The following is a 12,654-nucleotide window of genomic DNA, read 5'->3' as shown; positions in this document are numbered from 1 at the left end:
GGACTCAACAGGGTGGATTAAAATGTCCAATTCAATATAAACATCTGGTTGATTGTGCAATGAACCATAATAATAAAGGCAACAAAGCACAAAGAACTGGAGCTATGTTTTAAAATCTTCTAATCAGCTTTAGATCACAGATCCTATTTACTTCGATCCATATTCCAAATAAACTGAAGATTAGTTACCAACTTCAGCAAGGCAGGTCGCAGCCTGTTGCAAACCAGCTAAGCGGGAACATCCCTCTGCTGGAGTCTGTTATTTCTATTTCTGACTCAACCCATCACACCTCTTCTTCTAGCAATCTACGTTCTTTTCCCCTAATTTGCTGGGCTTGGTTGGACCGCTTAAAAACTTCAGTTTCTTTCAGTTGACAGACCTACGCAGCGAGGGAACGCGCATCGTGGACCAGAAAGGCACCACGTAAAAACCCCGCCGACCCTACCTTCTCTCCAGCTCCCTCTCCCCGGCCTTTCCAGTTGGAGGGTGGGAAAGGCTCGTGGGCACGAAGGCCCGTCCTCATTTCGGCAGGAGCCTCCGAGTGGAATAGGAGGGGCGGAGAAGGAGGAGAAGGCGCTACCCCAATTTCGACACAAGGAGCTGCTTTCACTTCCCGAGTTAGCACAGTTTACTCCGAAAAGGCAGGGAGGCGCCGCGAGTGGAAGGGGGAGCACCGTTGTCTCCAGTTCGGCTGCCCGGTTCTCCAGAAGGAAGATGCGGCTTTTAATGGAAGTTGTTCCCGCTACCCGGAGGAGCTCTTGGCTGTTTCCCATCCTCCCTTTCATTTGGGGCTTCGTGATAGCTTCCTCGCTTGTTAACGCTGGGTAGGGAAAAAAAAAGGGGGGGTGGGGAGAGGTAGTGGACGAGAAGGGGAATTATGGAAGGAGGGGAGAAAATTGGGGAAGACCATTTTTGAGGGGATTATGTTCTCCACGGGAGGCCTAAAATTGCATTTTGCTAATCTGGTGCAAAGATGCAGAGTTATTAGGCGCTGAGTTTAAGTTGCCCAAACAACTATTTTCTGGATGCAGATGATGCAGGCATGAATTGAAGCCTGGGGAAACATCTTTAACGGAGACATTATTTTTCTTTTAATTATTGGAGGGAGGAAAGCTTCCTTCCTTATGCTTCTATATCTTCATCTCAGTATATCTCGGAGATTGCGGTCTCTGTTGCTTAAGTTTTAATCATTTCCTAATCTAGAACTATATAAGAATGCAAACAAGTTTTTTCCGATATATAGTACAATCTTCCTCTGCTTTCATTTTGCCCTCCCCCCCCAAACACTTTAAGAATTTAAAATGGCATGAGAGATGAAAGCAAGACACAATTTTTGATGAGTTGCCTTAGCTCCCTCAAGGTTGTTGTAGTTCATATAGATAGCAATAGTAACTTATAATATTATGCATTTTAATAACAATTGTCAGTAAGTATCAAGACTATTTCTTTCTTTCTGTGATTTATAGACCCACGTACCTATTGGCAGTTCCTAAAATAATCCGACCTGGAGCAAATCTAACTATTGGAGTTAGGCTGATGAAGGAAAGCCCTTCAAGCATTAGAATACAAGCGCAAGTACTCTTGGCAAATAAATCCATATTGCAAGGAGAAGCAGTCTTTCAAAGAGGTAAGACCTTGGTCTGGAATGAATGCAATGAGTTTATTCAGTTAATTTATTTATTAAATTTACATGTCGCCTATCTCACTAACCAAGGTGACTCAAAGTTTCTTGGTGTCAGTAATTAGCTTCTATGATTACAGTACAGTTCTAAACTTGCTTATTCAATTCTCACCGTATTCCAAGTGCTTTACTCGTCCTTAGGATGGCAGACAAAAATGGCACTTGGATGAGGTCTTGTTGAAATAACTGAATAGCAATTTGAATTCAGAATGTTCACAAATGCGCTAGGTATGTGGGCGTAATCTATATGGGATTACAAATATAATTATTTGCTGAACTATTAGCAGTTTATACATATTAGGTCTTGAATTCTGAAGGAAGAGAAAACTAGACATTATCTTCGCCTCTTTCCTTGACTTTGTTGCATAAGGAATCATTGCCATTAATATAACATCTACCTGTGATTCTTTGAGCCTAATACCACAGAACATCTGAAATAAAGTCAAAATATGTTTTTGCATGATCGTTCAATAAGTCCCCATTCAAATTAATTTATATAGGGTTATCATCTATAGGTCAGGGCAGTGTGCCCACAGTTGTTTTTATCCGAATGAAAATTCCCCTTGCCCAACTGATTATTCTTAAAACAAGTCAAGAATAAACGTGTATGTGTAGTTAAGTAGAGATGTATGAACACAGTTTCTTGTCTGTTGTTGCTGCTGTCGACATATAATAAATGGCTAATGGTAGAAGTGGCTTTATAAAGCCACTTCCTTCCCCTCCACCTTCCCTCCCTTCTTCCTCCCCTCCATGCATTTCAGTGAGAGCAGATGAGATATTATATTTTTCAATAATACCTCTTTTAAAAGAAATACTGCTTGATTAGTATGCAGTTGATACTTTCAAAGAATTCAATGGAGAGATGAGTGTTATTAAAGATAAAGCTGTTGTTCTTTTACTGATTGGTTTTCACAAAGGAAGAGCGCTAACTTTCAAAAGCATTGGCAGCAAAACCTTTTGCTAATAATCTGTGCCTCTTTTATCAACATATTGTTTTTCACAAATTAAGTATGAGGGGAGTTATATTGCATTTCCTCAATAGAAGAAGAAATGTAATGTTTTTACAACAAGAACACAACTTTAGAGGCAAGATTTATGACCTCTTGGCAACAAATGAATAGCAGCTCTGTGAACTATTTTCAAATAAGTCAGTCATTCAAACACATTTTGAAAACAGTATTAATAGCAACTTCTTTTCCAAAACCATAGCAAAGAATGGTAGCTTTACAACATATGGGAGTTTCCATATACAAAGGAAATTCCTGGGAACAGATCAAATTGAAAAAAAATCAGTGTGTCCAAGTGGGATATAAAATTGTCTTAGGATCTTTTCCCATTTGTTTCTAACACACCTTGGCAACTTCATTTTTCTGTTGGGTCTCCCTTGTTAAAGATGAAGTTGTACTGTGTGCCTTTTGAGAAACTGATCCACGAGTAAAAATCTGACATGACCAATGATTAGTGAAGCAGGTTTTATAATGAAAAGGAGTTTTATTTAAGATAGTCACAGGTTGTTAACATTACAGATCATCCCCAATTAACAATGGAAATTGGAACTGGAATTTCTGTCACTATGCGATATGGTTATAAAATGCAACATCATATGATAACATCACTTAGCGATGACGATTCAGAAGTCCCTGTTGCTATTGTTGAGGTTCACAGGTCTTTAACTGACAACTTCTGTACAATTTCTTGCTGACTTCGAATAAGCAAAGTCCGTGGGGAAGCCAGCAGGAAATTGCATGTCCCAGGCAGCTCACAAGTAAGCTAATCAGCAGTAAATGACTGCTGCCTGGTGTGGGAGGGTACGTGAAGGCTCATGAGTTGTTGGTGTGATACAAGTGTACTGGTGGGGTGTGTGTGACTGCTGAAGGGTGTGGGAGACTTACCAATGACGTATAACTTTTCTTACTGTGTTCCTCATTGACTTTGCTTGTGCTGCAGTTTTGAGAACTGGTCGTGAGGACCACTCATTCAGTGCTATTGTAACCTTGAATGGTGGCTGAACGAATAACCATTAACCTGTATAGAAGTAGGCACTCTTTGCATGTAGCTAACTATACACTGCAAAGAAAGACAGAGAGCAAGTATTCAGGAGCCTGAATAGCTCAACAGACAGAGCTCTGTAATTTAACACCAGCTGTCTGCAATTAAAGTAAGATCGAATCCCGCCAGGCTCAAGGTTGACTCAGCCTTCCATCCTTTCTAAGGTAGGTAAATTGAGGACCCAGTTTGTGGGGGGCAATAAGCTGACTTTGTATAAATATACAAAAGTATGAAGGCTATTGCTTAACACATTGTAAGCCGCCCTGAGTCTCCGGAGAAGGGCGGCATATAAATCAAATTAAAAAAAAAAGTACTCTGTGCAGCTTTACCTGGGAGCAAAGACAGAAGGAAATGAACTGAGATTAGTAATTTCCTAAACAAACAACAGGAAAAGTGATAGATAGAGAGGGGGTAGATTAAGTTGTTAATTCTTTATTTGCACTCTACTGTCACTATTGGTCCATAGCCAATGAGGTAGTTGAAGAATCAGCAGTATCCAGATACAAATTATGCAAGAGGGGTGTTACAGAAGCCCTGCACCTTTGCAGTGTGTTAACATCACATGCATTTAGAAAGGAATGGGGGCTTCAGTTCCCATCTTGCAGATTTTGAATCATTCCGTGGATGCATGGGCTGTAGGTCCCCAAATTCACACTTTAAACATACGTACTGAGAAGTAAGATAGTATTTGGAAGCTACTCAGGCAGGATCCTCCCTGATTCACTGAAGAATATGGAGGAATAAAGTACAATCATCCTTGCAAGATTCTGTTATTGCAACCTATCTCAGTAAAATATAGTTCTAGCGTTCCTTTGAAGTTGGTCTACCTAGTGGGCTAACATCTAGCCACTGGGTTTTGTATCAACAGTAGTGCAGCCAAGCAATGATTAAGGCATTAATTACTATTTCCAGGGCACTCTGAAAGTAAGTATGGCTGTAATAGACACTAGTACATCAGTCAAAATTGGGAAAAAATCTCTTTATCTTACACAAAATTACCAGTGAATCCTGATTGGCCCTTTGCTGTTCTCCTCTAGGCTTGATTCTTGCTACAAGGTTGTTACAGAAAAAAAAATTGAGAAGCTGTCTTGCATACCATCTTGTGCCCATAGAGGAAAGACAAGATGTAAATTTAATTAACAGTTATCATATTGTATATACAAGAAAGCCATGGATTCTTTTTGAGCTATCATATGGCAAATTAGATACGACTCACAGAATTTTAGATGACAAAAGAGGATTAATATTAAAAGCATTTTTAATAAAACCCTAAAGATTTTTGCAAGGCAAATAATTCAAGAGGAAAAAAAATCTGATATAATTCTATTCCATTGTATTCCATTCCCTGTTGGCAATGCACTCAGTGATTTATGGGTATGTTATACATCCCAGATATATTAAATGTGTTATTTATTTGAACCCTAAAACTGGTATGCAGGTGTTTATTAGTGAATTGCTAAATTATTTTGTCATCTCTCTTCATGTAGGTTAAATTTCATTTCTCTTCATTTTTTAATGACTAGGATACAGCTCCAATTTTTTATATGGTTTGTTCTGCAACAATGAAAATTGGCTGCTACAGATATGGTTAGATTTATATACCACACTAAATCATAATCTCCTTAATAACTATCTTGGCTTATTAGTGACTAAATCACAATACAGTCAAGTACAATCGGTAAACCAAAGTTAAGCAAAATATGGGCCAGTCAGGTATGAGAACCAGGTCACTGGATGCATCAGTGAAGAAAAACATTTTCTATATTTTATAACGCATTCAAAAAATGAAAGTAAATTTCAAGTGGTAAGAATGATTTGCACCATCCAACAAATAAGTGATATAATTGCTTCTTGCTTCAGTGAAGGAAGAAATTATGCTGAACAAGGAAGTTAGGAAAAAATTCAAGCAAATCTCTAAAAAATTGAAACAAGCAGAGATAATAAAATATTGGGGGGGGGGGAAATCTGTGCAAGCCTGTTTGTGTAAGAATATAACCTGGTTGAAACTGCACATCAGGTTAGAATTTGCTGATGAATGCTAAACTGTAAAAACAGTGCAGCAAAGATTATATTTAGCCATCTGAGCCTTCAATTATAATATAAATGTTGGTTTAAAACTCACTTGTTGTACCCTGCCAGATGACACATTGATTTCCAGGGCTGGTCCTAGAAAAATTTAAAGACATAATCCCAGAAGAATGATTCTTGAGTACAATTTTCCATTAGCTAATCAGTGTAAATGAAACAGTTCCAATGCTTCTGTGTTGTTGATTAAAACAAAAGCTAACAAATAACACACGTTCTCAAATTGGTATAATAATCAAGTTTTGTAATACACTCAGAAGCAAATAGTGGCATCCAATTCATGAGTTCTTATTTACATTTCTCAGATTCAAATCCAGAACAGTGGTGAAATTCAAATTTTTTTACTACAGGTTCTGTGGGCGTGGCTTGGTGGGTTTGTGGCTTGATGGGCATGGCAGGGGAAGAATACTGCAAAATTTCCATTCCCACCCACTCCAGGGGAAGGATAGTGCAAAAATCCCCATTCCTACCCCACTCTGGGGCCAGTCAGAGGTGGAATTTGCCAGTTCTCTGAACTACTCAAAATTTCCGCTACTGGTTCTCCAGAACCTGCTGGATTTTAGCCCTGCACCCAAATAATAAAAGTTTTCTGATATATTGAAACCAATTTTTCCTTTAGAAACAAATGACATTTATAAGTGCAATGCCATATTTTGATTGTGAATTCAGTAGCATCTGACCAGTGTTGAAGTTTAGGCTGGATTTTACTCTCCTCAGTTAAGAACTGCATAGGCCAATTGTTGGGTTCAGATATTATTCAAATTGTGGAAGATGATAGGGTTGCAGTGACCAAACGAATTCCTCATTTCAAAATGTTAGTTTCAGATATATATAAATCTATTATTCTCTTCCTTTAGTATTAATTCACGGAACAATCTTTGCCTTCAAATTTGCAATTGAAAGCCTTTGATAGATTATTTATTTTGTTAGATTTATATTGTGTCTTTTGTTCAGGAGTTCCATAACTCATCAGTCTACATAACACTCTTATCTTCCCATTTTTTCTCTCTCACAACACATTGTGATGTAGGCTGGTGAGAGAGAGGGCAAATTGCCTAAAGTTATCCAATGAGCTTCTGTGACTGACTTGGGTCTCTATCTTGCCAGTCCAACATCTTAACCATTGCACCAGTTTAGCTTCTACAAAATATGGAATAGGATGCTGCTGAGGAAATACATTGGGCAGGAATTTATTTTTACTACCAGAAACAGAGCTTTCACCCAATTGGCATTCTCCCCCCCCACTCCCCAGAAATCAGCTGAATTTCAAAAGGCCATTTTTTTTTCAGGGGAAAATAGCTTTGTTGCTGTATTGCTGGTGTTTAGTCATCTGGACCAGGGGTATTAGTTCTTTTTCACATCGCTAGTTAAAAAGAAAACCCAGGAGCACCTGATCAAGAGGCAAACCTCTAGTGACAGAAAATTGGCCATGTTTCAGTTAGTTATTTTTCAGTCTCTCACAGAAATCCATTAAGTTCTTATGGAGCTCTAAAGTTTCATGGAAGAGGGCTTAATCCTGAGGCTGACATACTGTAACTTGCACAAAAGTCTACCAGTGCATCACGACTGACCCTTTGTTGATCCTTGATCCAAACTATTAAAAATTATTAAACTCTTTATCTAATTAATATAAGGTACCATGGAGTTTTCAAAAACCTATGTTATGACTTTTTGTACTTTTTCATTTTGAGAACTCTATAGTACCTAATATAATGTACAATGTACAATGTATAATTGTACAATAAACAAATTAAATATACAGTATGTATGTTTAAATATATGTATGTCTGTAATTATATTTCTGAGATCCATTTTTTTTTACAAAAATTCAATTTTTGTGAATAATTTGGCTTAATTTATTTCCCTTCGGATCCCTATTAATGTTAGTTACTACAATTCATGCATATTTTCATCTTGACTTTGACCTTTTATAGAATATGGCTTCTGGTATGCATATGTGTGCACATTTATTGGAAACGGGAATCTGCATGAGCGACTTACATTGAAAATAGGGTTAGATTGACAAGAGACAAAAGATGAACACTGCAGGGTTTTTTTTCTTGCTGTAGCCTCTGTCTGGGGTGTCAAACTCGCATCATCATGGCATTGTCATATTACGTATTGCGCCTTTTTTCTGAGTGTGGGCAGCACATGACATATCCGGCCCATGGGCCACAAATTTGACAGCCCTGCTCTATGTTATATTACATTCACAGTTTTATTATATCCCAGGTTAGCTCAATTGGTTACTCTCACCATCCAAACATTTCCATAGTTCAGTTTTCAGTCTGTTTATTTTCAATGTTCTCTTACATAGTAAAACATTTTAAAATTGAATTTGATCGAACAGGAGTCATGAGGGGTGGGATGGATGGAGATAGTAAAGGGATGTGTCTGTTCACACGTTTGTGCTCATGGGAACTATGTTGATTAAACTATGCCACAGTGTGATACATGAATCAAGTTGACCTCAAATCCAATGGACTATTTGTATCATTAAAAAGCTCTGGTTTTGAGCTTCATTATTGTTCCCTAAGTTAATATTGCAGTTTGGTTGGTAAATACTTTGCATAACAGATAATAAGAATTTAAGAATAAAATTTCAAAATCAAAGAAATATTAAATGCCTGTCATTAGAAATCTGTAAAAATTATGCAGTTAGTTCAAAGGGACAAAGCCACAACTTAATTCTGCTTTTGAAAATTTGTTTTTAAATATTTGCCTCTCAGCCTCTCAATTTATTCTGAAAAGTAGAAGAATATTGTTTAAAACTATTCACTTCTCTGAGAGGCAGGGCTTTGAGTAGTTTTCAATGGAAATTAGATTAAAGGTAGGCAATGCTGGGCCTGGTGACTCAGCAGACTAAAAGCATTGTGATTAACACCAGCTGTCTGCAATTACTGTAAGTTCGAATCTCACCAGGCTCAAGGTTGACTCAGCCTTCCATCCTTTCTAAGGTAGGTAAAATGAGGACCCAGTTTGTGGGGGCAATAAGCTGACTTTGTATAAATATACAAAAGTATGAAGGCTATTGCTTAACGCATTGTAAGCCGCCCTGAGTCTCCGGAGAAGGGCGGCATATAAATCAAATAAAAAAAAATGTGATGCTCTTGGGCTGAATATTGCTATGACTTTATGCTTTATACTTTAGTTATCTCATTGCCCTAATTTTTTTATTCCTTTAATTTAAAAAAAAAAAGGGTGTGACATGCTGAGAAGTATTACTTATCAGAATGATTCCAGTTCTCTCTGTGTATTAATGATACACTTCTCTGTTTGTGTGATTAACCCCACCCAAAAAGCATGTGGTTGCTTATTCATCGACATACATATTGCTTTCAGATGTTTATTTACATTATACTACCATAAATGGAACATGGTAGTTTTTATTTTTTCTTTAGACTTGAATAATATTTTGTGACTAGATCAAACACATGAACATGAATTATTCTTTCAGTGTATGGTAGTAAGCTGGGGCTAGCATAATTGCGTATTAAGAAAGAACCAGGAGACACAGTGGCTCAGTGGCTAAGACGTTGAGCTTGTCGATCAGAAGATTGGTAGTTCAGCGGTTTGAATCCCTAGCGCCACATAACGGAGTGAGCTCCAGTTACTTGCCCCAGCTTCTGCCAACCTAGCAGTTCAAAAGCATGTAAAAATGCAAGTAGAAAAATAGGGATCACCTTGGTGGGTAACAGCATTACATGCGCTTTCGGCATTTAGTCATGCTGGCCACATGACCACAGAGACGTCTTCGGACAGCGCTGGCTCCTCGGCTTAGAAACAGAGATCAGCACCGCCACCTAGCGTCAGGAACAACTAGCACTTATGTGCGAGGGGAACCTTTACCTTTACCTTTAAGAAAGAACCAGAAACTTAGCACAACTTCCTTATCATAGAATGGATTCTAGTTATATGAATAATGCCTGAGAAAATTCCTTCCCGCAGGCTGAATAGAAAATGACTTCCTTAATTATTCTTTTCATGGTAGATCAGATAAAAGAGAGCCTGTTGTTAAAGTCTGTTCCCTTATTTTTTATAAGTGGTCTTTGACTTACGATTGAACCCGGCAATTATGGTCATAAATCATGATCAGGGATGGGTTCTAAAATTTTTTACTACCGGTTCTGTGGGCATGGCTTATTTTGTGAGCGTGGCTTGGTCATGTGACGATGGAAGTGGTTTCATAGTCATGTGACTGGGTGGGCATGGCCAACTCAATGTCACTCACGTCAAGGGGTCTCTCGCCTGGCCTCTCCCCTCCCAGCCATTCCTTGTCACACACAGCCTCAACGTTGGTCCAGAACGCAGCCGCACGAGCTGTCGTGGGTGAACCTAGATACACCGACATTACACCAATTCTCCGCGAGCTGCACTGGCTCCCTATTGGTCTCCGGTCACAATTCAAGGTGTTGGTTATTACCTTTAAAGCCCTACATGACTCAGGGCCAGGTTATCTTCGAGACCGCCTTCTACCGCATAGCTCCCAGCGATCGGTAAGATCCCACAGAGTTGGTCTCCTCCAGGTCCCGTCAGCTAAACAATGCCGGCTGGCGGGCCCGCGAGGGAGAGCCTTCTCTGTGGTTGCCCCAGCTTTTTGAAACCAGTTATCTCCTGAGATCCGGACTATCCCCACCCTATTGGCCTTCCGAAAAGCGGTGAAGACCTGGCTCTTCCGGCAGGCCTGGGGCCGTTGATCTCACTGTTACGATCTGGCGAGATCCGGCCATGAAATGGTGTGAATGGGTTTTAATTGTTTTTAATGTTTTAACTTTTAATGTTGTATATATGGTTTTTAAATGCATTGTAAGCCGCCTTAAGTCTTCGGAGAAAGGCGGCATACAAGTTGAACAAACAAACAAACAAACAAACAAACAAACAAATAAATAAATAAATTAAACGTATCTATAGTTCTGTAAAAATGTTGTTCACCTTTTTTCAACTTTATTATCTACATACTATAGATGTTTCATGGACCACTGAAAGGAGGAAATGGCTCACATGCTTTGCCCAAGAGTGTGATAGGCACCAGGCTTTTAAGGGGCTGCCAGAAAGAATGTATAGGCAATGTATTTTCCAAAGCACCAGAAGGCAAAACAAGAAACAATGGATGGAAACTGAACAAAGAGAGAAGTTAATTTTTCTCCTAAAACTAAGGAGAAACTTCCTGACAGTGAGAACCAATATAGGTGCAGAAATATTTCAGTCATAATTTCACATATAAAATAGCCATTCGTGCATATTGTTCAGAACAGTAATTAGTATTATGGCTGATGTTTGACAGCAAGCAAACTGACTTTGTATAAATATACAAAAGTATGAAGGCTATTGCTTAACGCATTGTAAGCCGCCCTGAGTCTCAGGAGAAGGGCGGCATATAAATCAAATTAAAAAAAAAAAAAAAAAAGCGCAAAAGTCAAAGATTACAAGAGTGCTGCTTTCTCTGTATGTATACAAAACATCACATACCAGGAATAGCATATTAAGATGGACTTATGCAACCTGATGTACAAAATAAACACACACACATTTATGCTCTGGACTATAGACATTGAATGCATGTAAATCCCTGAAAAATATGTGGTAGCCGTGGGCAAAAGAAAGGCAGTAAAATCACTCTAGGTGTAGGGGCAGTGTAAAATATTAACACATGATAAATACTGGAACAATTAAAAATAATAGCACAGAGTTTTCTTCTTTCTCCCTTCCTGTAAAGAACCCCAGAAGGTCTTTGATAGGAGGAAGAAAAGCCAGACATTTTGAAACTCAGAACATACCCATTGATCATCTGGTATTCGTAGAGCTCCACTATTGATTAACTTAGCCTGAAAAGGATAGCTAGCAGCCACTTACAGTAAGCTCTCAACTCAAGCTCACTGCATGTGGGGATCCCCAAACAGCGAGGAAAAATGTTTTGTAGCTTAGCCTGAGCAAAGATAGCTAGTGCAGGACTTACAATAAGCTCTCAACTCAAGCTCAATGCATCTGGGGATCTCCCTAAACAGTGAGAATTTTTTTGTTTCTTTCTCCCTTGAAGCCCCCCCTGCAGTCCGTTTTTGCTTCCAGGGGGCTGCAGGGAGTCTTGCTAGGCATGCCTCATGCCCCATTTTGGCCTTAGCAAGCTTCCCTGCAGCCCCTAGGAGTCAAAACAGGGCGCGGGGGGGGTGCCGCACCCCCCCATGCCCCATTTTGGCTCAACAAACCTCTCTGCAGCCACTGGGAGCCAAAACAGGGCGCCGGGGGGGGGGACTCCTGTAAGGAGCGGGGAAGGTAAGGTCACGAGCCCGGTGGGCATGGTGGGGGTGGTGCAGCATGCTCTGGGGGGGCTAGCGCGGAAGGAGGAAGAAAAAGGAAGTGAGTGGGTGGGGCTGCGACTGGGGGACTGGTTCGGGGGTGTGGCCAGCCAGCCATTAATACTGGTTCTGCGACCCTCGCCAATTTATCGCTACTGGTCCTCCCGAACCGGTGCAAACCTGTACCAACCCACCACTGGTCATGATGGTTGTAAAGCAACTCACCACATGACCAGACCTATTTTTACTATCTTTTTTGCGGTGTTGTTAAGCGAATTCAGCAGTTGTAAATTGAATGCTGCGGTTGTTAAGCAAACACTACAGTTTTTAAGCGAGCCCACTATTAACTGGGTTAGATTTTTTTCCATAAACTGGAAGTAAACTCTGATTTTCAGCAATGCCTTCATAAATTGTACTCGTGATCATGGGGCACTGCGAATGACCATATATGCAGGCTGGTTGCCAAGCACCCATGACTGTGGGAGGGAGTGATATCAGAACTTTGAAAGTAGATTGTAAGTCTCTTGGGAGTCCTTTGTAAGTTCA

The 12,654-nt window shown here is 39.6% G+C and overlaps 1 protein-coding gene across 3 annotated transcripts in view; it reads left to right on the top strand.

The window, feature by feature from the left end:
* The first annotated feature begins 486 nt into the window (after positions 1 to 486).
* Positions 487 to 12,654, top strand: part of CD109 (CD109 molecule) — an 87,265-nt gene continuing 75,097 nt past the window's right edge. For 2 of the 3 annotated variants that reach the window (XM_070932905.1, XM_070932904.1), the window contains exons 1-2: positions 487 to 824; positions 1,467 to 1,627. In XM_070932905.1, the coding sequence (XP_070789006.1) occupies positions 715 to 824; positions 1,467 to 1,627 (271 nt within the window). In that variant the 5' untranslated portion in view covers positions 487 to 714. The remainder of the gene's footprint in view (positions 825 to 1,466; positions 1,628 to 12,654) is intronic. The other variant, XM_070932903.1, reaches the window with a different exon arrangement.

This window comes from Pituophis catenifer, unplaced genomic scaffold, assembly GCF_029215685.1.
Source record: "Pituophis catenifer annectens isolate HBS135680 unplaced genomic scaffold, rPitCat1.0.hap2 SCAF_1, whole genome shotgun sequence".
Lineage (NCBI taxonomy): Eukaryota > Metazoa > Chordata > Lepidosauria > Squamata > Colubridae > Pituophis > Pituophis catenifer.
The sequence above is the reverse complement of the archived record's forward strand: the minus strand, read 5'-3'. Positions and strand labels throughout refer to the sequence as shown.